This window comes from Pelodiscus sinensis, chromosome 11 (assembly GCF_052426305.1).
Source record: "Pelodiscus sinensis isolate ZL-2025 chromosome 11, ASM5242630v1, whole genome shotgun sequence".
Lineage (NCBI taxonomy): Eukaryota > Metazoa > Chordata > Testudines > Trionychidae > Pelodiscus > Pelodiscus sinensis.
In genome coordinates this window covers 6,720,571-6,742,562 of record NC_143062.1, presented here as the reverse complement: position 1 = coordinate 6,742,562, position 21,992 = coordinate 6,720,571, and the positions used below count along the sequence as shown (strand labels likewise).

General features: G+C 63.5%; 1 protein-coding gene across 1 annotated transcript in view; it reads left to right on the top strand.

Moving 5' to 3' along the window:
• Positions 1-5,881, top strand: part of SLC38A3 (solute carrier family 38 member 3) — a 46,632-nt gene extending 40,751 nt beyond the window's left edge. Inside the window, exons 15-16 of the mRNA XM_075939547.2 lie at positions 529-632; positions 3,239-5,881. Of these exons, the coding sequence (XP_075795662.2) occupies positions 529-632; positions 3,239-3,343 (209 nt within the window). The 3' untranslated portion in view covers positions 3,344-5,881. The remainder of the gene's footprint in view (positions 1-528; positions 633-3,238) is intronic.
• Positions 5,882-21,992: the final 16,111 nt, after the last annotated feature.

Sequence of the window (21,992 nt, the reverse complement as noted above, 5' to 3'; positions counted from 1 at the left end):
GTCCCTGGCCCCGCACCGCGGGCAGCCCTGGGGCAAGGCTGGCGCCCGGGGGTGGGCCAGGACGGCTGGCCCCCTGATTCCAGGGAAGTAATTAAGGGAGGAGGCGGGAGTGCCAGGGGTCGTATTGCAGGGCTCCCTGTGGGGTGTCACCCTTGGCCCGTCACGTCTACCTGCCCTCTGCTCAGCCCCCTGCAGAGCAACACGGACGCAGAGCCAGCTACAACAGCCGGGAGCAGAGCCCCAGTGGGGCCAGGCCCCCAAACCAGTCCCCGCTCGGCGGTGGCTGTTTTACCCAGGGTGGGTGGCCCGTGGGCCCCGTCTCAGCGTGAGAGAGATGCACACTGGTCGCCCCCAGGTACTTACACCGGGCTTGATAACAAACAGACGCGGGTTTAGTGTTTCCAGCTGGCATCTTGGGGAGGAAGTGGGGGGTCTCCTGGCATCTGCCCCCCAGGGCGGGAGTGCTTTTCTCCCCCGGAGTGGGGAAGAGCCAGCCCCCCGGACCCACCCTCTCCTGCTGTTCTCCAGGTGCCACGTCGGCCCCCTGCCTCATCTTCATCTTCCCGGCCATCTTCTACATCCGCATCGTGCCCAAGGACAAGGAACCCGCCAAGTCCGTCCCCAAGCTCCTGGTACGTCGTGGGGCGAGGGGCGCGGCAGGGTGTGGCCTGGGCACCGACGTGGCCGTGGGGGCCAGCCGAGCCCTGCAGGGCAATCGGCACGGCTGGGCCGTGTCTCAAGCCGCCCCGCATTACTGGCCACCAGTGGTCTGAAGCCAGGGGCCTTCGTTTCCAGTGTCCTTCCCTCCTGGAGGGCACACGCATAGGGGACCCCCGGAGCCCTCTGGCTGTGGGCCGTGGCTCCTGTGTCAGAAGCAAGGGAGTGTGTTTACAGCATGGGCTATACCCAGGAGTCCTGCAGCTCAGCCCCCCCACCCCTAACCACTAGTCCCCACAGCCCTCCCAGAGCCCGGGAGAGACCCTACCCTCATAAGTCACCCCCTCTCATCTGATACCCCGGAGACTCTTAGTGGGAGCCCTGCAGGGGGGAAACATGACACGTGCATTGGGGGAGGGGCACCGCTGAGGGAGGGACCCAGATGGGCAGAGTTGAGGCAGAGCTCGGTGCCTGAGGGGTACAGGTGGAGGGTTGGGATGGAGCTCGGTGCGTGAGGGATACAGGTGGGGGGTTGGGGCGGAGCTAGGTGCGTGAGGGGTGCAGGTGGGCGGGGTTGGGGCGGAGCTAGGTGCGTGAGGGATGCAGGTGGGCGGGGTTGGGGCGGAGCTAGGTGCGTGAGGGGTGCAGGTGGGCGGGGTTGGGGCGGAGCTAGGTGCGTGAGGAGTGCAGGTGGGCGGGGTTGGGGCGGAGCTAGGTGCGTGAGGGGTGCAGGTGGGTGGGATTGGGGTGGAGCTAGGTGCGTGAGGGGTGCAGGTGGGCGGGGTTGGGGCGGAGCTAGGTGCGTGAGGGGTGCAGGTGGGCGGGGTTGGGGCGGAGCTAGGTGCGTGAGGGATGCAGGTGGGCGGGGTTGGGGCGGAGCTAGGTGCGTGAGGGGTGCAGGTGGGCGGGGTTGGGGCGGAGCTAGGTGCGTGAGGGGTGCAGGTGGGCGGGGTTGGGGCGGAGCTAGGTGCCTGAGGGGTACAGGTGGAGGGTTGGGGCGAGCTAGGTGCGTGAGGGGTGCAGGTGGGGGGTTGGGGCGGAGCTAGGTGCGTGAGGGGTGCAGGTGGGCGGGGTTGGGGCGGAGCTAGGTGCGTGAGGGGTGCAGGTGGAGGGTTGGGGCGGAGCTAGGTGCGTGAGGGGTGCAGGTGGGCGGGGTTGGGGCGGAGCTAGGTGCGTGAGGGGTGCAGGTGGGCGGGGTTGGGGCGGAGCTAGGTGCCTGAGGGGTGCAGGTGGGCGGGGTTGGGGCGGAGCTAGGTGCGTGAGGGATGCAGGTGGGGGGTTGGGGCGGAGCTAGGTGCGTGAGGGGTGCAGGTGGGCGGGGTTGGGGCGGAGCTAGGTGCCTGAGGGGTGCAGGTGGGCGGGGTTGGGGCGGAGCTAGGTGCGTGAGGGATGCAGGTGGGCGGGGTTGGGGCGGAGCTAGGTGCGTGAGGGGTGCAGGTGGGCGGGGTTGGGGCGGAGCTAGGTGCGTGAGGGGTGCAGGTGGGCGGGGTTGGGGCGGAGCTAGGTGCGTGAGCGGTGCAGGTGGGCGGGGTTGGGGCGGAGCTAGGTGCGTGAGGGGTGCAGGTGGGCGGGGTTGGGGCGGAGCTAGGTGCGTGAGGGGTGCAGGTGGGCGGGGTTGGGGCGGAGCTAGGTGCGTGAGGGGGGCAGGTGGGCGGGGTTGGGGCGGAGCTAGGTGCGTGAGGGGTGCAGGTGGGCGGGGTTGGGGCGGAGCTAGGTGCCTGAGGGGTGCAGGTGGGCGGAGTTGAGGCGGAGCTAGGTGCGTGAGGGGTGCAGGTGGGCGGGGTTGGGGCAGAGCTAGGTGTGTGAGGGGTGCAGGTGGGCGGGGTTGGGGCGGAGCTAGGTGCGTGAGGGGTGCAGGTGGGTGGGGTTGGGGCGGAGCTAGGTGCCTGAGGGGTGCAGGTGGGCGGGGTTGGGGCGGAGCTAGGTGCGTGAGGGATACAGGTGGGGGGTTGGGGGGAGCTAGGTGCGTGAGGGGTGCAGGTGGGTGGGGTTGGGGCAGAGCTAGGTGTGTGAGGGGTGCAGGTGGGCGGGGTTGGGGCGGAGCTAGGTGCGTGAGGGATGCAGGTGGGCGGGGTTGGGGCAGAGCTAGGTGTGTGAGGGGTGCAGGTGGGCGGGGTTGGGGCGGAGCTAGGTGCGTGAGGGGGGCAGGTGGGCGGGGTTGGGGTGGAGCTAGGTGCGTGAGGGGGGCAGGTGGGCGGGGTTGGGGCGGAGCTAGGTGCGTGAGGGGGGCAGGTGGGCGGGGTTGGGGCGGAGCTAGGTGCGTGAGGGGGGCAGGTGGGCGGGGTTGGGGCGGAGTTAGGTGCGTGAGGGGTGCAGGTGGGCGGGGTTGGGGGTGGAGCTATGTCCTTGAAGGATACAGGTGGGTAGGGTCTGGGCGGAGCTAGGTATGTGAGGGTGGCAGGTGGGCGGGGCTAGGGGTGGAGCTACGTCTCTGAGGGATATGTGGGCAGGCTTGGGGGTGGAGCCAGGTGCCTGACGGGTACAGGTGGGCGGAGCTATGTGCGGACACAGGTGGGAGTGGCTGGCTCCCTGGCACTACGGGCAGCGGGCTGACAGCTCCTGCCCCCCATGTCTCTTTCAGGCTGCCGGCTTCGCGGGCCTTGGTGTGCTCTTCATGGTCATGAGTCTCAGCTTCATCATCAGTGACTGGGCGACGGGTGGCATCAAGAGCGGGGGCAGCCACTAGAGGGCAGCAGCAGGTGCCCTCCCGCCCCGGCCTGCGTCCTGAGCAACGGGGCTGGCTAAGCCATGCTCCCCTGCCCCCGCCTGCTGCCCGCTCTGCCCCGCGACCCGGCCCTTCGGCGCCACTGGGGTTTTCCCTGCAGGGGCGGGCCAGCCCGTCACCACCAGCAAACACAGCGAGGGGGAGCCGAGCAATCCCCCAGTGGGGGTGGGTGCAGCCCTGCTGGGCCATGCGGCCGGGGCACGAGAAGCGCCAAGAGACACAGGATTAGTGGCTGCAGCACGGGAATGGGCGCTCTTCCCGGCTAGGTGAACTTGCCTCAGTTTCTCCATCTGTAAAATGGGACTGCTACTTCCCTACCTCACTGCGGGCCGGCTGTGAGCTGTGAGTGCTGCCCATGGGAGGGGCAGCGAAAGGAACTGGAATGGGTGGGATGGAGGACGTCTGGCCCTGCGCCTCGGTTTCTTTCCCTGCCGCGGCACAAGGCTGGACGTGCCCTTCAGAGCCCTCACTGCCTCTTGCGGGGGTAGATCCCACGCCCAGTGTGGCGCCCACAGGGTCTGGCTCATGGAAGATCCTGGCACGGCTGCTGCTCTGTGGCTGCCCACAGCCGTGGTCTCCCCCCTGCCAAGGAGGGCAGTGTGTGGGGTGAGCTGAGGGCACCCTGGCCACAGGCCTCTGCCTGACGCACTCCCCAGGAGGGTGGGGACTTCAACGCCTGACCTGATATTACAACCGGAGCCCTTGCCCTCTGCCTGGACCCACACCCTGCCCCACAGCATGGAGAGACACGGCCTTCCCCATGGCCGCCGGGGGCGCGCCGCTGAGCGTTGTGGTTCCACCTCTGAGCTTGTGTCGAAACTAAATAGTCTCTACAACTTGATTTGCTGCTAATCGAAATAATGTAAGAGAATCGACATTAATTTATTTTATATATGTATGTATATGTACACATGCGCATACACACGCTTGTACACATGCACAAACGTGTACACGCATACACACACTTGTACACATGCACACATGCATACACACTTGTACCCATGCACACAAGCGTGCGTGCACACACGTGTGCACAGACATGCACACACATACACACCCTTGTACATATGCACACCTGTAACACGCACATACACACACACACACACACACGTGCGCGCACACGCACACACTGTCCTGGTGTTGCTGACCCTGCGGCTCGTGCTTTCCGGGGGCCAGCCCCACAGCCCATGCCGGAGCTGGGAGGCTGTGCGGGCTGTGGAGCCAGACTGGAGAGAGGGGGCAGGGTGCCCCAGTTTCGCCCCTTTGGACGGGTCTTGTCCACCTCGGTGACCTGGATCCCATCAGCTGTCAGCCCAGCCCTGCCCACGTGCCATGTCCCGGGCCCCTCTCCACTGGGCACTCCCTGGGACCTCTCCTGCCCTGCCCAGCTGGCTCCCAGCCCTGGGGGGCAGCAGGTAAACTGGCTCCCGCCTGGGGGCAGAGCCACAGCCAGGCTGCTGGGGTTCCCGCTGCCGAGTTGCTGCCCAGCTGGGCGGCCGGAGCCCAGGGGCATCAAGGCAGGTCTCTCCCCACCCCGTTGCCTGGGGCCGCGGGCCAGACCCGGAGCTCCTGGTCGCTGGGCTCGCGCCCCGTGGGGCAGACCAGCCCTGGGGGCAGGCTGGGGGTGCACATGCAGGGCAGCTGGCTGTGGCAGTGTTCGCTGAGCCCCATAGAGCAGCCGGCGGGTTCTGTCCTGGGGGGCAGGGAACGCCCTGGCAGCAGAAGAATGGGGGGCTTGGACCCCTAACTAGGAGCACAGCCTGCGGCGTGGTAGGGCCCAGACACCCAGGGGAGGGGCTCCAATGCTGCAGCGCCGTGGGGCCCTGCTGCCCAGCCTCGCCATTGCCCTCGGGCAGCTGAGCATCGCAGCGAGCGGCCTTTTTGGGCACCCTGGGATGGCAGGCGAAGCCTCCGACCCACCGTCTCTGGGCGGCTGGCGGCTCGTGTCGGGGGGCCAGGCCGCGCCACGTCTGTGCCTGGGGGTTAACGTGCGCAAGTGCCCCACGGAGGCTCCCCTGGCTGCAGATCGGGGCCCAGCCAACGGCTCCCAGGTGCTTGTCAGCCCTCCGAGGGCCCCATCCTGTGAGGGTCTGAGCTCAGGCCGGAGGGGGCTACACTGGCCTGCCAGGAAGGCTCCGCTCCCAGGTTTCCTGGGGCTCTGTGGGATGGGCGAGCTCAAGGTGCTGATGGGGCAGGGTGTGGGGGGCAGAACGGGGCTGGTACCTGCCCCCCCGCCCGAGCGGGGTTGCTCAGGGGCAGCAGGTGAGTACAGCTGCCTGCTCTGCCCGGGGGCTGACGCGGGTTCGGTCGCGCGCTGCGTCGGGGCTGGGGCTGAGTTCCCACGTCGCTGGGCCTCCCCCTGGCCTGTCCCTTCGCCCCCCTCCTGGCTGGGACAGGGAGAGGGGTCGCTTTGAGCTGATCTGTTTAAATGAGATTTCTATTTGGGAAGGAAATGACCCCCCCGTGTAATACATAATAAAGGAGACGCAAAGCCCCGGGCTCCGTGTGCTCTTGACTTGGAGATACTGGGGTGCACCCAGCGGGGGCCAGGCACAGAACGGGACATGCAGCGCCACAGGTCTGGGGGGGCACTTGTGGGAAGAAGTAAATTACTGCCACTGTCACCGTAGAAACCAGGAGCCCAGCCTGCCCCCACGTGGCCACAGGCAGACCTGAGGCACACGGGAGTCCCCGTGGGTAGGCCCTTCATCAGGGCCCAGAATCCCTATTGCACAGCAGGGACACCTAACCTGCGGGACTCACTGCTGCAGGATATTGCTCGGGCCAGCCCCAGAGCCACCTGGGTTTGTTTCGAAAGGCTGAGGCACGTGTCTGGAGGGGGAACGCACCCCGAGTTCGTGTGGTGTGATTCAAACGTCCAGAGGGGTTTTACATCCACATGCTTCTGGGCATAAACCGACTGGGCCGCAGTGCGGGGCAGGAAGTAACAGCCCCGTTGTCTGGCAGAGGCTCGCTCGCTGCGGTCCAGGAGTGCATGGCGGCTGGCGCCCGGCCCAGGGACACAATGCCGTGGTCAAGTGCAATGAAGATGTCGGTCCCAGGGGAGCCGCCCCCGGCATCGCCTCCTCTTCGCTGTCTCCAGGAGGGGGAGCCGAGGGACCAGAGAGCCGAGCCAGGCGAGCTCCAGCATCGCTGCCGTTCCGGAGCCAGCGCCCAGCCCCCATGAGGAGTGACCGCTCCAGACGGAAGCCAGGGGACATGTTCCCAGCCCTCAAGGAGACAGGGCAGGGCTAGGTCAGGCCGGACCGGAGACCCCCCAGTGTGCCGAGGGCTGCTGCTCTGGCTGGGGGTGTGCAGCCCACAATGGGGGGGGGGTCGCTCTTCTCTCAGGGTATGTCTACACTACCTAGTTCGAACTAGCGGGGTAATGTATGCATACCGCACTTGCTAATGAAGCCGGGATTTGAATTTCCCGGGCTTCATTAGCATAAGCGGGGAGCCGCCATTTTTAAATCCCCACTGCTTCGAACCCCGTGTAGCGCGGCTACACGGGGCTCGAACTAGGTAGTTCGGACTAGGGTCCTATTCCGAACTACCGGTACTCCTCGTGAAACGAGGTGTACCGGTAGTTCGGAATAGGCACCCTAGTCCGAACTACCTAGTTCGAGCCCCGTGTAGCCGCGCTACACGGGGTTCGAAGCAGCGGGGATTTAAAAATGGCGGCTCCCCGCTTATGCTAATGAAGCCCGGGAAATTCAAATCCCGGGCTTCATTAGCAAGTGCGGTATGCATACATTACCCTCCTAGTTCGAACTAGGAGGGTAGTGTAGACATACCCTCAGGGTCACCGCTCCTGTGTTAGGGCCACAGGGCACCTCTCCTCTGAGGGTCACTGCCCCAGCCCCACGTGAAGGGGTATGGGAGAGGCGCCCGGCGGACAGGTGCCCGAAGCCGGGCCACACGCCAGGTCGCCCAAACCCTGCTGCTCTGCCCACTAGTCCACACTGCCCCGGCTGGGCAAGTGGCGCGCTTGTCTCCCCCGGCCCTGCCTGCCAATGTCAGGCTGGGCGCAGGGGGCCCCAGCAGAGGCAACTGCCCTGGCGCCGGCCCACGTGGGGGGCCATGGGGCTGCCTGCATGGCAAGTCCCCCGCAGCCTCCGCTTGGTGCTGTGCTGGGGGGGCCGCGAAGTGGGGCAAAGGGGGGCCGGCCACTGGCACAAACAGTCCCATTGGCGTCTCAGCGGGGCCTGTCCGAGGGTGGCTGCTCCCTAAGGCCCTGTCTCACCCGCTGCAGATCACCCGACTCAGAGCCCCAGGGGTGGGTGGGCAGGGGCAGGCCAAGGCCGGGGCAGGGTGGCCAGCGGGCTCAGGGGAGCTCAGAGAGCCCCGTGACCATTCGCTGCTCCAGCCCAGCACCCATCTGCCGCCAGCCATGCCCGAGCCCAGGGCCCCAGCCCGCCGTGCCGCCGGGGGGGGGGGGCTGCTTTGGAAAGCTGTGCCACGTGCCCCCCCCCCCCCCCCCCCCTCCGGTCCCTTGTTCGGGTGCTTGGCACCACCTGGTGGCCACGCCGGGAAGCTGCAGGAAGCGCTGCTCAGCCCGGGCCCAGTCCCGTCCCCCCCCCGGCAGACAGCGACCCCAACCCTTTGGCTGGCCCTGGGCAGCCCCTGCCCCCAGGCTGGGGGGGGCGGCGCTCCATGGCACGCGAAGGCACATGGACAGTCCCGCCGGCAGCCCCCACCGCACGCCGCGGCCGGTCTGTGTGGGGAGGGGCACCGCTGAGCGGGGGGGTCGCAGGCTGCGTGGGCTGGAGCGGGCCTGGCCATTCCCCCCAGCGTCCCGCCCGCCCCAAGGGCTCGCCCGGGGTTACTGCCCAGAGGGCTGGGCGCTCCCGTGGGGCGGTGCCAGAGCTGAGATGGGGGGCGCTGGGCAGGGTCAGCCCCCCGTGTCTGCCTGGCTGAAATGTCTGAGCACATGCCAGGTAGCGCCCAGGCGGGGCCCTGAGCCTCTTCCCGCCCTCCATGCGGGACGTCCCCCCAGCCCCCGCGGTCTGGCTCCCTGGGCCAGGGTGCAGGGAGCCCCCACCCCCGCCCCAGCCCCACGGGCTGCCCAGAGGCGCTGGCTCTGGCATTTGCACGGGCATTGAGCTTTGGGAACCTATTGTAGCTTCAGCCCCCCCCCTTCATCCTGTTGGTGGGGGCTGCTAGGACCCCCCCCCCCAGGGCTCCCCTGTCCGGGGCCAAGGAACGCACCCCGCGAAGAGCAGGGCCTGCAGGGGGTCCCGCTGCACCCTCGGCAGCGCCCAAAGGGGCGGGGCGGCACCAGCGGCCGGGATCGCGGGGGTCCCTCTGCACTGCTGGTGGCCGGCGCCCGGGGTCAGTGGTAGGGTTCTTCCGTCAACTGAGCGCTGCCTCCCCTGCGTTGGGTCGGCTGAACTACACCCCTTAGGGTGTGAATTCCCCCCCCTGTGTGTAGGGCCTGGACTGGCTTAGCTTGGCACATAGGCCAGGCCTCAGTTGGCTTTCCTGGCCGTGGCCTGTGGACAAGCCCAGCTGTGTCCCGTGCTGGGGCCTGGAGCGGCAGCAGGACCGACAGCCACCCTCCAGCTCGCAGGGTGCCTCCCTGAGGCTTTGCCCCGGGCAAGGCGGGGGCAGGAGCCCAGCCATGGGGCGCCGAGGGGGGTCTCCGGCACACCCACGGCATTCCCACCCAGCCCCAGTTCCCTGGGAAGCCAGGGCCCAGCTCACTTCCCCTCTGCCCTGTGGGAACCTGTCCTCTCTGCGTGATCAATTACCCCTCGCTTATGTCACTGGCTGTAATGTGTCACCTATTCCCTGGGCCGGCCCCGCCGCCGCATTCGGCTGCCCTGCGATCGCCCCGCCCGGGAGGTGCGGCACCTGGAACGTGACCTGCAGCATGTGTGTGCGTGCGTGTGCGTGTCTGTGTGTCACGGCTCTCAGGTCGTCCCACACTTGGCCCCTTGGCTCCTGGGCGGATCCCCCCTCTCCAGTGCGACAGCCCCTTCTCGGGGACCCCCCTCTCCAGTGCCACGACCCTCTCTTGGGGGCCCACTCTCCCCTGGGGGGTCCGCCCCTCTGCTTCTGGGACGGTGCCTCTCAGGGCCTCCAGCAGCCTGCCCCCGCCGTGAGCCCCTCGGGGTCCCCTCCCTCTGGACCCCGGGACCTCCCCTCCCAGAGGGGATAGCGCCCCCTGTTCCCCAGCCCAGAGCGCCTCAGCCAGTGCCCAGCAGACGGGTCTATTGAGCTTTGAACAGCCAAGGATCCCTCAGGCCAGTCGGCTGGGCCCCCGGCCCCACGTCAGTCTCCCCGCAGCCGGCTGAGTCCTGCCTGCCCTGCCCTGTCTCCCCAGAAACAGCCCCCGTCTCCCAACAGAGCCTCCAATACCCCCAGCCACAGCCCCTCCCCTGTCCATTGTCTCTCCCCAGGTAAGAGGGTCACCTGGGCCCCTCTTCTCCGCCCCCCTCTCCGTCCAATTCTCCCCTGGCTGGGACCCGCTGGGCCAGTCGTGGGGTCTCCCTTCTGCAGCCCCTTGTCTGGAGTGTGGCCGGAACTAGGGTTGCCAGATGGTTTCAACAAAAATACTGGACACCCTTGACATTGCATTACAATTTACGTTACATCTTAGTTAGGAAATACCGGACACTTCTATTGTCTCTGTTCTATTGTCTCACTTCTATTGTCTCCGTTCTATTGTCTCACTGTGTTTCCTGCACAGAAAGCTGAAATACTGGACTGACCGGTTCCAAACTGGGCACCTGGCAGCCCTGGCCAGAGCCGGCTGTGTCTTCTGAGCAGGGCCAGGGTCACAGGGCACCAGACGCTGCGGCTCCAGTTCTGGGCTGTTCTCTGCAACAGCAAACTCCCCTCCTTTGTCACATTACCCAGTAACATCCGGGCACTGAGTGCCCCTCTGCATGCAGCCCCCCGGACCCCCAAAAGTCCCCCCTTCCTCACAGTGTGTCTGCACCATGTGTGTGTATGTCTGTGCGTCCGTCTGGCAATTCGGAGAACTCCTTGAAGTGCCTTTCTCCAGATGCCAGGCCTGAAATGTCCTGCCTTGCCTAAAAGAATTGGGCCCGCAGGTCAGTGTGACCCTGTTTCCATGGAAAGCGCTGGCCAAGCGCCCGGGCAGGACGAGGCCCGGGGTCTGTAGCCGACAGCCGAGGGCCGGCGGGCGAAGTTGCAGGCCACACCGGTTCCTCGCCCGCGGAGAGAGGTGCGCAGGTTCCCCGCGGTATCCTCACGGCGCTGGCCTGCTGGCTGAGCTTGGCCACGTCACTTTCCCCACCTCGACAGCCCCCGGGACGCCCTGTGCACGGCCCCCTGCGCCCCTCAGAAGAGACTCACCCGCTGCCAGTCCCCTCTCCTCCTCCGGCAGAGCCCGGGGGGGTGGCACCATCCTCTGCAGCTGGACGGCTTCCTCCGCCTTGGGCGCCCGCACAGGGACCCTGGCTCAGGATTCCTGGAGGGCACCAATGCTCCTCCCGTCGCTCTCCCGCCTGCATCCGGAGACATCCCGCCAGCTGGCACCTGCCCCCCCGGCCCAGCCCGGCTTCCTGGGAGTGGGAAATGCAGGTCACAGTCTCTGCAAAGCCACGCCAGGAGCCGGGTGGGGCCTCCGCGGTCGGGCGGCCTGTGTGGCGCCAGGCACAGGCGGAGACCATCGAACCATCGCGATTCAGCACGACTCCCTCCCAAACCGCCCTGGGCGCTCTGCCGCTGGCTTCGAAGGCTCCTCTCCTCGGTCAGCCCTACCCCTCGGCAGTCCCACAGAGGGAGCGGGAGCCGAGAAGAGACCTCGGGAGGTTACCCAGTCCTGCCCCCCTGCTCCTTGCAGGACCAACCCCCAGCCGGGACTTCAGCACCTCTAGGGATGGAGACTCCACCCTCTCCCCAGGGAACCCGTCCCAGGCTGATGAAGGAGGATCGGGAAGAAAGGCTCAAGCACACAGTCCCAATTGCCTAGTGGGGAATAGCCCCACACCGAGAAGAGGAGGGGTGAAAGCAGGCCAGCGGGAGCCTGCATAGAACTCTCCAATTAGAAGAGGGCTTATTGAGTGAGCCAATCAGGAGATGGCTTGTTGCAGCAGCCAATCAAGGGCAGCGGAGGTTGTGTATAAAGGGCTGCTCAGCAGAGCAGAGGGCAGTCTCTCCCTGGAGTCCAGTGGAGAGGACCTGGCTCTGTGGCGTGGCGTGGCGTGGCGTGGCGTGGCGTGGCGTGGCGTGGCGTGGCGTGGCGTGGGGTGGCGTGGCGTGGCGTGGCGTGGCGTGAGGGGTAATGGGAAAGTGGCCCAGGGAGAGGAGGCAGCCGAGGAGGAGAAGCAGTGAGTGGCTGCTGGCTATAGGATCCCTGGGTCAGGAATCCAGTGTTCCCTGAAAGCTGAGCTCTTGGAGGGGGACACCCCCGCCCACCCAGGAGAGATTCAGGTGTCGCCCAGCTGATGAGCAGAGCATCCACAGCTGCCAGCATGTGTTTCTACAAGTGGTGCACATCTGTACATGTCTTGGTGCATAGAACAAAACTTATTCCACACATGGACGGAAAATGGAGAGGGAGCAATGGTTGGGACCCAGCGTATGGGCAGGCCTGGGTTCCTCCCCGCATGCCCCGCGAGAGGTGGCTGATACAGACTGCAGTTTGCCCCGGAGCAGGAGACGAGATGGGTGAGTGCAGCAGGCCTGAGGCGAGGGGCTGGACCGTAGACGGCTGCTTCCCCGAATGGGGAGACGGCGAGCACGGCACAGCCCAGGGCCGTGGCCCGAAGAACAGTGCGGGTCGCAGCACGGGGAGGCAGTGAAGGGGCGTATCAGAGTGTGAGTCACCACTGGGGGAAGGAGACCTGCAGAAGGATGTGAGCTAACTCCCACAAGGGCCAGCAGGAGGTGCTGCGGGGGTAAGACCTCCCTACACCCTGTGACTTACACACCCTGACATGCGCCGCCTAGGGTTGCCAGATGGTTTCAACAAAAATACCAGACACACTTTGTGTGATGGGCCGGGCTGGGTATGGGCACAGCCGAGGGCGTCCGCTCAGGGCGAATTGCTCAAACTAGGGGCTCCTTACAGCCCCAGACCGGAGACCTTCCCGAACAGGCCACAAACCAGTCCCACCGAGCGCTCAGCTGCCAGCCTGGCCAGCCAGAAGCCTCATGAGCGAAACCCCTCCGACACCCCAGCTCTCTCCATGCCCTAGACGGCCCCGGGCCTAACACACAGTTGGGGGGTTTTAGAACCCAACCTCACTTCCCCCGAACGAGTTCTGTCCGGTTCCAAGAAACCAGCCACAGATCCCTGGTCAATTTACCCTCCGGACCTTACCCACAAATCACGCTGGGCCAATCCTTTAGAATCTACCATCTAAAGGTTTATTACTACGAGAAAGTAAAGCCTGGGGGTATGTCTACACTACCCTCCTAGTTCGAACTAGCAGGGTAATGTAGGCATACCGCACTTGCAAATGAAGCCCGGGATTTGAATTTCCCAGGCTTCATTTGCATAAGCGGGGAGCCGCCATTTTTAAAAGCCGGCTCGTTCGAACCCCGTGCCGCGCGGCTACATGCGGCACGGGCTAGATAGTGCGGAATGGCTTGCTAGTTCGAACTATCTAGCCCGTGCCGCGTGTAGCCGCGCGGCACGGGGTTCGAACGAGCCGGCTTTTAAAAATGGCGGCTCCCCGCTTATGCAAATGAAGCCCGGGAAATTCAAATCCCGGGCTTCATTTGCAAGTGCGGTATGCCTACATTACCCTCCTAGTTCGAACTAGGGTGGTAGTGTAGACATACCCTGAGAGTGAGGTTGTTAAAGTATCGTACATTACATGCATCGAATCTCCCAGTTCTCAATGCAGGCTCTAGCAGAGATGTTACAGCTGCTGGCTTAAAAGTCCTTGGTGCACGTCCTATGTCAGGATGGCTCCACGGTTCTTCCCAGCTCGTGTTTCCTTGCAGGGCTGCCTCTAGGATCAAGAGCTGAGCTGAGCACCAAGACGGAGTCGGCCACATGGCCTATTTATATCCCCCCCGGCTTCTTCCAAGCTGGAAACTGTCACATGGTCTCTGGCCAGGCATCTAGATTCCTTCCCAGGTGGGTCTCTGGTACTTGAGACCTATTGTCCCTGGAGCCTTGCTAATCGGCATGTCCATAGGCTGAGCCCCTTGCCCAACCACGTACAGAGAAACTTCCAGTCTCCAGACAGAGTCCATGTCGATAACTCCACACACGGATATTATACAATCACATGAATGGAATATACAGACTCAGCAGAAGGGAAGCTTTCGTTTGACACCTCACATGGCCCCCTTTGTACCCACCATTGGGGCAACCCCCCCTCCCCGGGCACAGCAAAGACCTGGCTGCTCCCCTCAAAAATCCAGTAACGTGACACCATGTCAGCGGCCATCAGACATTGGCTGGTTTGCAGGTATCCAGCTTTCCAGACGCATTCCCCAGGTGTGTATTGGCACCTGGAGAGCCGTTGTCCCTGGGGCTGTGCTAATTAGCCCAGTCGCTGGCTGAACATTCCTTGCTCGTTGCTCTGTCTCAGACGACACACGCACAGAGCCCATACGTATAGCTCCACACACAGATATCGCACAAGCACACACACAATCAGTCCACCAGAAGCTTTCATGGGACACCGCCCACGGCCCCCTTTGTGCATACGTTGGGGCAACCCCCCCCCCCATGCACACAGCAGTGATCTCCAAAATCCCACAACGGGACAACTCGCCGTGACATCACAATCGACATCACATCCTATTTAGAAAATACCGGACAGTTCTATTGTCTCGTTTCTATTGTCTCAATTTGTTTCCCGAACAGAAAGCTCAACCACTGGACTGTCCGGTTCAAAACGGGACACCTGGCAGCCCTCGTGCCGCCAACCAAACCCACTCGCCCCTTGTGCACGCCGCCAGGCCCCCTAAGTCCCCCGTTGGATCCAGGAACACGACGCACCCCCCCTCCTCCCCCAAGCAGCGGGGACCGGCACGGGGGATGGGCTGCGCCTAGCGGTCATGCGGGCTGCTGGAGAGATGGGGATCACGCGGGAGCGGGGAGGTTGTTCTGCTTTCGGCCTCCAGCACCCTGGGCAGAGCCAGATCCCGCTGTCTGGGTGTCCTGGGAGCTTTGCCGTTGGCTGCGGTGCCTAACCAGGCCCTGGCGGAGGTCCAGGTGCAGGGGGAGCTTGCAGAGGAGGGGGCGCCCGGACTCCATCCCAGAGGCTCAGGTTGGGACTGGCCGGCTCAGGCACTCAGCCCCTTTGCAGCGGGTGTGAGCCCAGGCCAGGCGCCGCGCTGGAGGCCGCTTCGATGCCCCGTGGCCCCCTGGCAGGACGGTGCTGTTACGCCGGTGAACGGGTTACTCGAGGCTGCCGCAGCCCAGTGCAAGTCTGGGACGGGCTGCGTGGCAGCCGGTCAGGGATGTAGAGAGAGCTCCCCCCCTCCCGGTGTGTCCCCATCGCACCGTCAGGCCAGTGTGATCCGTGGCACTGGCAGCGCGTGTGGAGGGACAAGCCCTGGTGCAGGTGCTCGCCGGACACGTGCCGTCCTGCTGCTGCCGACGGGCCGGTCCGCAGGCCTGCCAGCCGCCTGCCCAGCGTGCTCAGCGCCAGAGGAGCCATGGTGGGGGGGGGGGGCAGGGCAGCGCCTGTATCAGACAGAGCAGAATGAGCTTTCTGTGCCCTGCCCCCGGCCTGTCCCCACCCCTCTGGGAAGGTGTCACCGCGCCCTCGCGGGGGGACTCAGCCCAGCACAGAGACACGCGGCTGCCCTCAGCCCTCCAAGGGGATCTGCCCAGATCCCGGCTGGCCGAGGGGGTGGCCCTGGTGATCACAGCAGAGAGCCCCCCGAGAAAAATGCCACTTCCACCCAGGGTCGGGCGCGCCTGTGGGGGGCAGGCTGCTGGGAGCCAGGCTGGGAGCCCTGCACTGAGATCTCCCCTAGCCGCCAGTGGGAATTCTCAGGCACGCCAGCCCCTCGGGCTCTGCGGTCTGTCCACCTCCACAAGGGCTGGACCCTGACACCCCCTCACCGCTGCATTCGGGAGCCCTGGCCCTGGGCAGCTGCGCTTTGCACCCTCCGCCCCACATGGAGCTGGTGGCCAAACTGCCGCGGGGCCGAGAGGAGTCGCTGACCAGGTTGCCATAGGCAAGCGCCTGTCACACTACTGGGGTTTAAGGGGAGCAGCCAGCAGCCGGGGGGGGTTGCCCCAAATTGGGGCAAAGGGGCCACGTGAGGTGTCCAAGGAAAGCTTGTGCTCTGCTGATTGCGTGTCTGCCACGCGTGTGCTGGGGCGATGCTGTATGTGGCGTTATGAGCGTGGGCTGGTGCCGTGACATTCTCTGCCTGGGGCACAGCCGTGGGCCTGGCCTGCCTGCTGCGAGGAAGGATCGGTCAGTGCCTGGCCGTGCTCGCTAGCCCTGCTCCACGGACAATGGCTCTCCGAGCGGCCAGCACACCCCTGAGGGATGCGTCTGGAAACCTGCAGGCTGGCCAGGGCACCGTGGCTGCCAGCATGTGAAACAGAGAGAGGTCGCGTGATCATGGGACCCGCTCCCGTCGGGGAGACGCCAGAGGCATAAAGGTGCCACGAGGGGGACTCCCTCGTCTCCAGTCTCGCTGCTGACCCAGATGCAGCCTGGCGAGGGACAGAGCTGGGGAGGATCGCCAACCCATCCGGACATCGGATGTAACCAGAGACGGCTAAGCTGGCAGTTTGGTACATCCCTGCTAGAGTCTGCAGTGAGAACTGGGGGATTCGATGCATGTAATGTGCTCTCTTTCACAGCCTCGCGTAGGGGTGCCAGATCGTTTCACAAGAAACACCGAACATGGCAGGGAAAAAATTGGTTGAGGGGAAGAAAAAAACCCACGAAACCAAAGTTGTTGAGCCTTTAAATCCCCATGCTCCCCTCCCCTCCAGGCATGGCAAAGGGGGGGGGGGTGTCCCCTGCGGCCTTCCATCTGAGACACAGAAAATACCAGACGTTTTACCTGTCCACTATTTACTGGCGTTTTACCGGACAGAGGCCAATACCGGGCATCTGGCAACCCTAACCCTAAACCCTAAACCTAAACCCTTGACCCTTAACCCTAACCCTAACCCTAACCTTAACCTAAACCCTGACCCTAAACCCTAACCCTAACCTTAACACTAACCCTTAACCTTAACCCTAACCCTAACCCTAACCTTAACCTAAACCCTGACCCTAAACCCTAACCCTAACCTTAACACTAACCCTTAACCTTAACCCTAACCCTAACCCTAACCTTAACTCTAACCCTAACCTTAACCTTAACTCTAACCCTAACCTTAACTCTAACCCTAACCCTAACCTTAACCTAAACCCTAACCCTAAACCCTAACCCTAACCCTTAACCTTAACCCTAACCCTAACCCTAACCGTAACCTTACTCTCAACCATTTCTTTCTTTAGAATCTAACATCTAAAGGGTTGTTAACAAAAGGATCGGCCCAGAGAGCAGGGGCCTGGGCTCGATGCCCCTCGAGGGCCCTGCCACGGCTCCACGGTTTGTGGTATCTGGATTCTAGAGGGTCCCTTGCTGAGGCGGAGAAGCCTTTGCCCTGCGGGTTGCCAGCAGCCCCGCGACTAACCGCCTGGCTTGGGCGGTTTTAGGCCTGGCCTGAGTCATGCCACATCTCTGACCGGGGGTGGGTAAGAGACTCTGCAGCCGCTTTCCCCTTTGGGGGTGCCAGGCTCGCGTGGCTCCCGTGGCTCGCCCTGCCGGGAGGTATTTCCCACCAGCGGCTAGAAGCCAGGTTTACTGCAGCCAGCGTCCCGGCCTGGCTGCCCGTCGGCGTAGCAAAGCCGCCTCCCCTACTGCCATGCGTGGCGCTCCGGGGCCACGGCCCAGTGGGACTTTTGCCACCACGCCTGGCAGGGTAGACACGGTCTTTGATTTAGCCTTGTCATGCGGGCGCAGTGGCCCCAGGCGAGCTGCCCACGGCGATCCCCGCCTGCCTGCGCTCCTGAAGTCTGTGGGGGGTGCCGCCCGGCTCGGTACGTAACAGCGTTCAAGGCAGACCACGGGCCACGGGGCCTGAGCTGGCACCTGTCTGTGTGTGAATCCTTCTGTGAGGGTGACCAGAGAACAAGCGTGCGTGTGTGTGCATGCACATGCGTGTGCGTGAATCCTTCTGTGAGGGTGACCAGAGAATGAGTGTGCGTGTGTGTGCATGCACATGCGTGTGCGTGAATCCTTCTGTGAGGGTGACCAGAGAATGAGTGTGCGTGTGTGTGCATGCACATGCGTGTGTGTGAATCCTTCTGTGAGGGTGACCTGAGAATGAGTGTGCGTGTGTGTGCATGCACATGCGTGTGCGTGAATCCTTCTGTGAGGGTGACCAGAGAATGAGTGTGCGTGTGTGTGCATGCACATGCGTGTGCGTGAATCCTTCTGTGAGGGTGACCTGAGAATGAGTGTGCATGTGTGTGCACGCACATGTGTGTGTGTGAATCCTTCTGCAAGGGTGACCAGAGAACGAGTGTGTGTGTGTGCATGCGAACACCTGTGTGCGCGTGTGTGAATCGTTCTGAGGGTGACCAGAGAACAAGTGGGTGTGTGTGCATGCACGTGTGTGTGCGTGTGTGACTCCTTCTGCAAAGGTGAGCAGAGCACGAGCGTGCGTGTGCGTGAATCCTTCTGCGAGGGTGAGCAGAGCACAAGTGTGCCCAGCGTGTGGGGTGAGGGCGAAGTGCCCCGTGCAGACAAAGCCCTAGCGGTGTCCCAGCGCCGCTAATGTCGGGCCCCTGGCGAGTGGCGTGCGGGTGCGAGCGGGCGCGGTTTCACTCTACGGTGGATGGGGCCGGGAAGGCTCGCGTGCGAGGGGGAAGGAGGAAGCGGAGGCGGTGGGGGAAGGGACAGCCAGGCTGGGTGCAGATAAGAACTGGGCCCTCCCCCTCCAGCCTCACCGATCTCGCTCTCGCCTCCTCCCTGGGGCTTGCGGCCGTCGGCCCAGCCTCTCGGGGGCAGCCTTTCCCCACTGGGCTGCTGAGAAACGGCTTCTAGGTGCCGGCCCGAGCCGCCGGTGCTGGAGGGCTGGATCCCGCGGCTCTGGCCCCGGGGCGTCAGATCCCAGTGGAGGGGATGGTTTCTAGGGCTGGCGTTCCCGGGCGCCTTGGCTTCCCACGGGGCTTGGCACTTGGCCACCATCTGATCCCGCTCGCCCTGGGCGACTCCGGGCCACTCTCCCCTCTTGGCCGCCTCGTCCCAGGGCCCGTCACGGGGATTTCCCCCTGTGGATGTGGGCTACATCCGCTCCCCGCACTGCTGCCCTCTGTGTCTAGCTTTGTCAGGGGCTCCTTCCCTGGGAGCAGCCACTAGCCACAGCGCCGCCTGCGTCCAGCGGGCCTGCTGGCCTCAGGGGGCTGGTTTGGGTCTCTGACTGGCCACCCTGCGTTGCCCAAAGAGAAACCCCTGGGGTGAGGAATGCGACTGGCTGCATCCTAGCCAGGACCAACCTGAGCTGTTTTTAACTCCTGCCAGCCGGCTCGGCCAAACCCGGAGAGGTGCAGCACACCAGAGCCAGAGCTCTGCCTCTTCACTGCGCCTCCCCCCCCCCGGACCTCTCCGTCTCTATAGTACCTCCCATCACCCCGCTGGGGAGGCAGGGCCGTGCTGTTCGCCCCACTGGACGGCTCAGAGCACCCAGCTCCATTTCGCGCTCTTCCTCAGTCAGTCTCAAAGTCACCGTGCGAGGAGGTCAGGGTCATTAGTCCCAGTTTACAGATGGGGAAACTGAGGCACAGGGCAGCCAAGGTGGTGTCTACACTGTAACCACAGAGTGTGACTGCAGCTCTTGTAGATCGACCCATGTAATCTGGCATGCTCCGTGATACTCTGGCAGCACCCTGGGGCATAATGGAAGCAGCTGGCCCATGTTGCCAGGCCTGTCCTGGGGCCTGAGTGAGCTAGATTGAAGCATGCTTGGCTGGATCGACACCAGCTGCGATCGCATTCCAGGACTGCACTGGCAGCATACTTTTTATGGCCACCTATTTTTGACTGTGACTATGACTATGCCTATGCTATAGGCAAAATGTCACTGGAGAGCTTGTGATCCCCTGAAGGTGCATGGTCTAGCTGTGGGCACATATCATTCCTCTATGTGGACTTAGCAATTAGAGATCTACACTTGTTTACTAATCTAGACATGGTAAGTGAGGGCCTTTAGTGGAACATGGGGAACTTAATGGCCCAGTGCTCAAGACAATGATCTATGAATAGTCTTGTTTTTCTTATAAGCCTGGACTAAGGTTGGTCCTGCCAAGACATGTGGACCTTTTCCAGTGGGTGTGAAGGCCTGAAGCTGGACTCGAAGGAGTCCCGCCTAGGGTGAAATCTATGTAGGCAGGGAACCAAAGAACCAGGGGCACTGGTGGAGGCCGGACACTGGCACACCCCTTGCTTACCACCCAGCTGTCTTCTGGAAACATCTAAGACAGAAGAGGGGGAAGGAACAACCCACGTTAGGAGGCTGCATAGCTTGTGAGAGACGCCGATTGCACTGAGGGTAAGAAATTGCATGGGACACCTTTCTTAGAGCATGAGACTTAGCTGGCGCATGGTAACTTACTTTGCTCTGTCTGATGTCACTTGCAGCCACTTAAACCCTACTTTTGATACTCGGTAAACTCCCCCTTGTGTATTATCAGACCCGCTATACATAACTGGTACCTTGGAGGGGGCGGACAGCAGGGGCAGCTCTCTTCCTTTGACAAAGGGGTCAAACTCTGTCTGAGCTTGCTCGGTGTAAAACTCTTATATGGAACACGACGGATTTATCTGGGGCTCTGCGCCTAGGGGCTGTGGCAAAGACTGCGGCTGAGCCTCCCCACAGTTGTGCGGCTTTCGGCGTCTGTGCTGCTCTGCTGGGGACTGTGCCCCCAACTCTGTGCCTTGGTTGGGGGAGACCAGAGGTGCTGACTCAGCAGGATAGGGGTGGGGTACCTCAGAGGGCAGGTGGAGAGGCTCAGTGGTATGATCAGCCTATCAGGGGACAGGCTCCAGGGGATCTCTGGGACTGAACCCATCTCAATATACCCGAGGTTGTGTCTACACTCCAGTTAAAACCTGTCACTGGCCCCGAGCCAGGCAAAAGGGCTGTTTCATTGCAGTGTAGACATTCCTAGAGCCCAGCCCGCAGCTCAATCATCTGCACTGCAATTCACCAGGAAGCCTGGGAGCCCGAGCCAGCTGGCATGTGCTAGCCGTGGGGTTTGAATCACAGGGTAGACGCGCCTGTGTCAAGTGACTTGACTGAGGCCCTCCCAGGAAGTCAGTAGCAGAGCCCAAGTCTCCGCACTCCCCTGCTAGTGTCCTACCCACTGGGCCATTCTGCTGTTCCTTAGTGGGCACTCTGCAGGTGTACGGCAGGCGTGAGCGAGGCACCGCAGGTCTGGATCCGCTACCGCGGCAGCTGGCAGTGCTGCTCTGCTCGCTGCAGCATGCCGGAGCAAGGGCCCATTGGAAGAGGGATGAGCAAAGACAGTCGCCGGAGAGCAAAATACGGAGAACTGGTGCTGGAACCTTCTAGCCTGTGGCTGTGCGGGGAGGAGGCCACCCCAGGCCTCCCTCCTAGCGCCCGCTTGGCCGAAAAGCCCACTATTTAGTTGTGCAGTCGCAACTGGTGCTGCTTTCCAGCTGCAGGGGATACACAGGGCTTGCGCTGAGCAGAGCTGGCCGTCCCCAACAGGTGTTCTCCCTGCCGAGGGTGCGAGGGCTCCCGGGAGCGGGACGTGCTGTCTGGGCACGGCTCTCGCTCTCCTTCCAATTCAGAGCCTAGACCAGACCTGCAGGCCTGCCTGAGCCCAGCCACGTAGCCTGAGCTACGAGATCTCCCCAGCGGAGTCACGGACGACTGGCAACGTCCCCGCGCCTGCCCCAGAACTCGGCCCTGACGCGGCCGAGAATTCAGATCGGCGCCAGGGTCACTCACCGCGCCCGGCTGCCGATCCCAAGCCCGGCCTGTCCTGCGCAGAGCCACAGCGGGGCCTGCGGAGCAGGGCCTGGGGGAAGGAAGTGCCGTTTAACACGCCCCTGGCATGACATCACCGATCTGATGGGTCCCTTTTAACGGACGCCAGCCACGGCTGGTATCTCGCCCATGAGCTCAGAGCTCTGGCCAAAGGGCAGTGTCATGATGTACAGGTGGAGAAACTGAGGCACGGAGCAGGGCAGCGACTTGTCCAGGGTCATTCAGCAATACAGCCGGGAGCAGAACTCAGCTGCCCGAAGCCCTAGTCTGTGCTCTCTCCACTAGGCCACACTGCCTCGATTTAAAAAAACACCTAATGGACAAATCCGACGGTCTTTACTAGGAAAGGATTCCTCAGTGGGAACAGCTCCCCAGCAAATCCTTTGGGTCCGTAGAACCACAGCAAAACAGACCAGCAAAGGCTGTGGCACCGTCCTTCCCAGAGCCGCGCACCCACCAGCCCACCCAGGGCACGCACCACACAACAGCGCTCTGTTACTGGCAGGGCCGCGCCGGCCGGTCTGCTCTCTAGCCCCAGGGCTGTTCCCCCAGCCCCCTGCTGCAGCCATGGCCGCTTGAACCGCTCTGGTCCAGCACCCTCGGGATGTGACCAGAGCCGGACCACGGACGGTC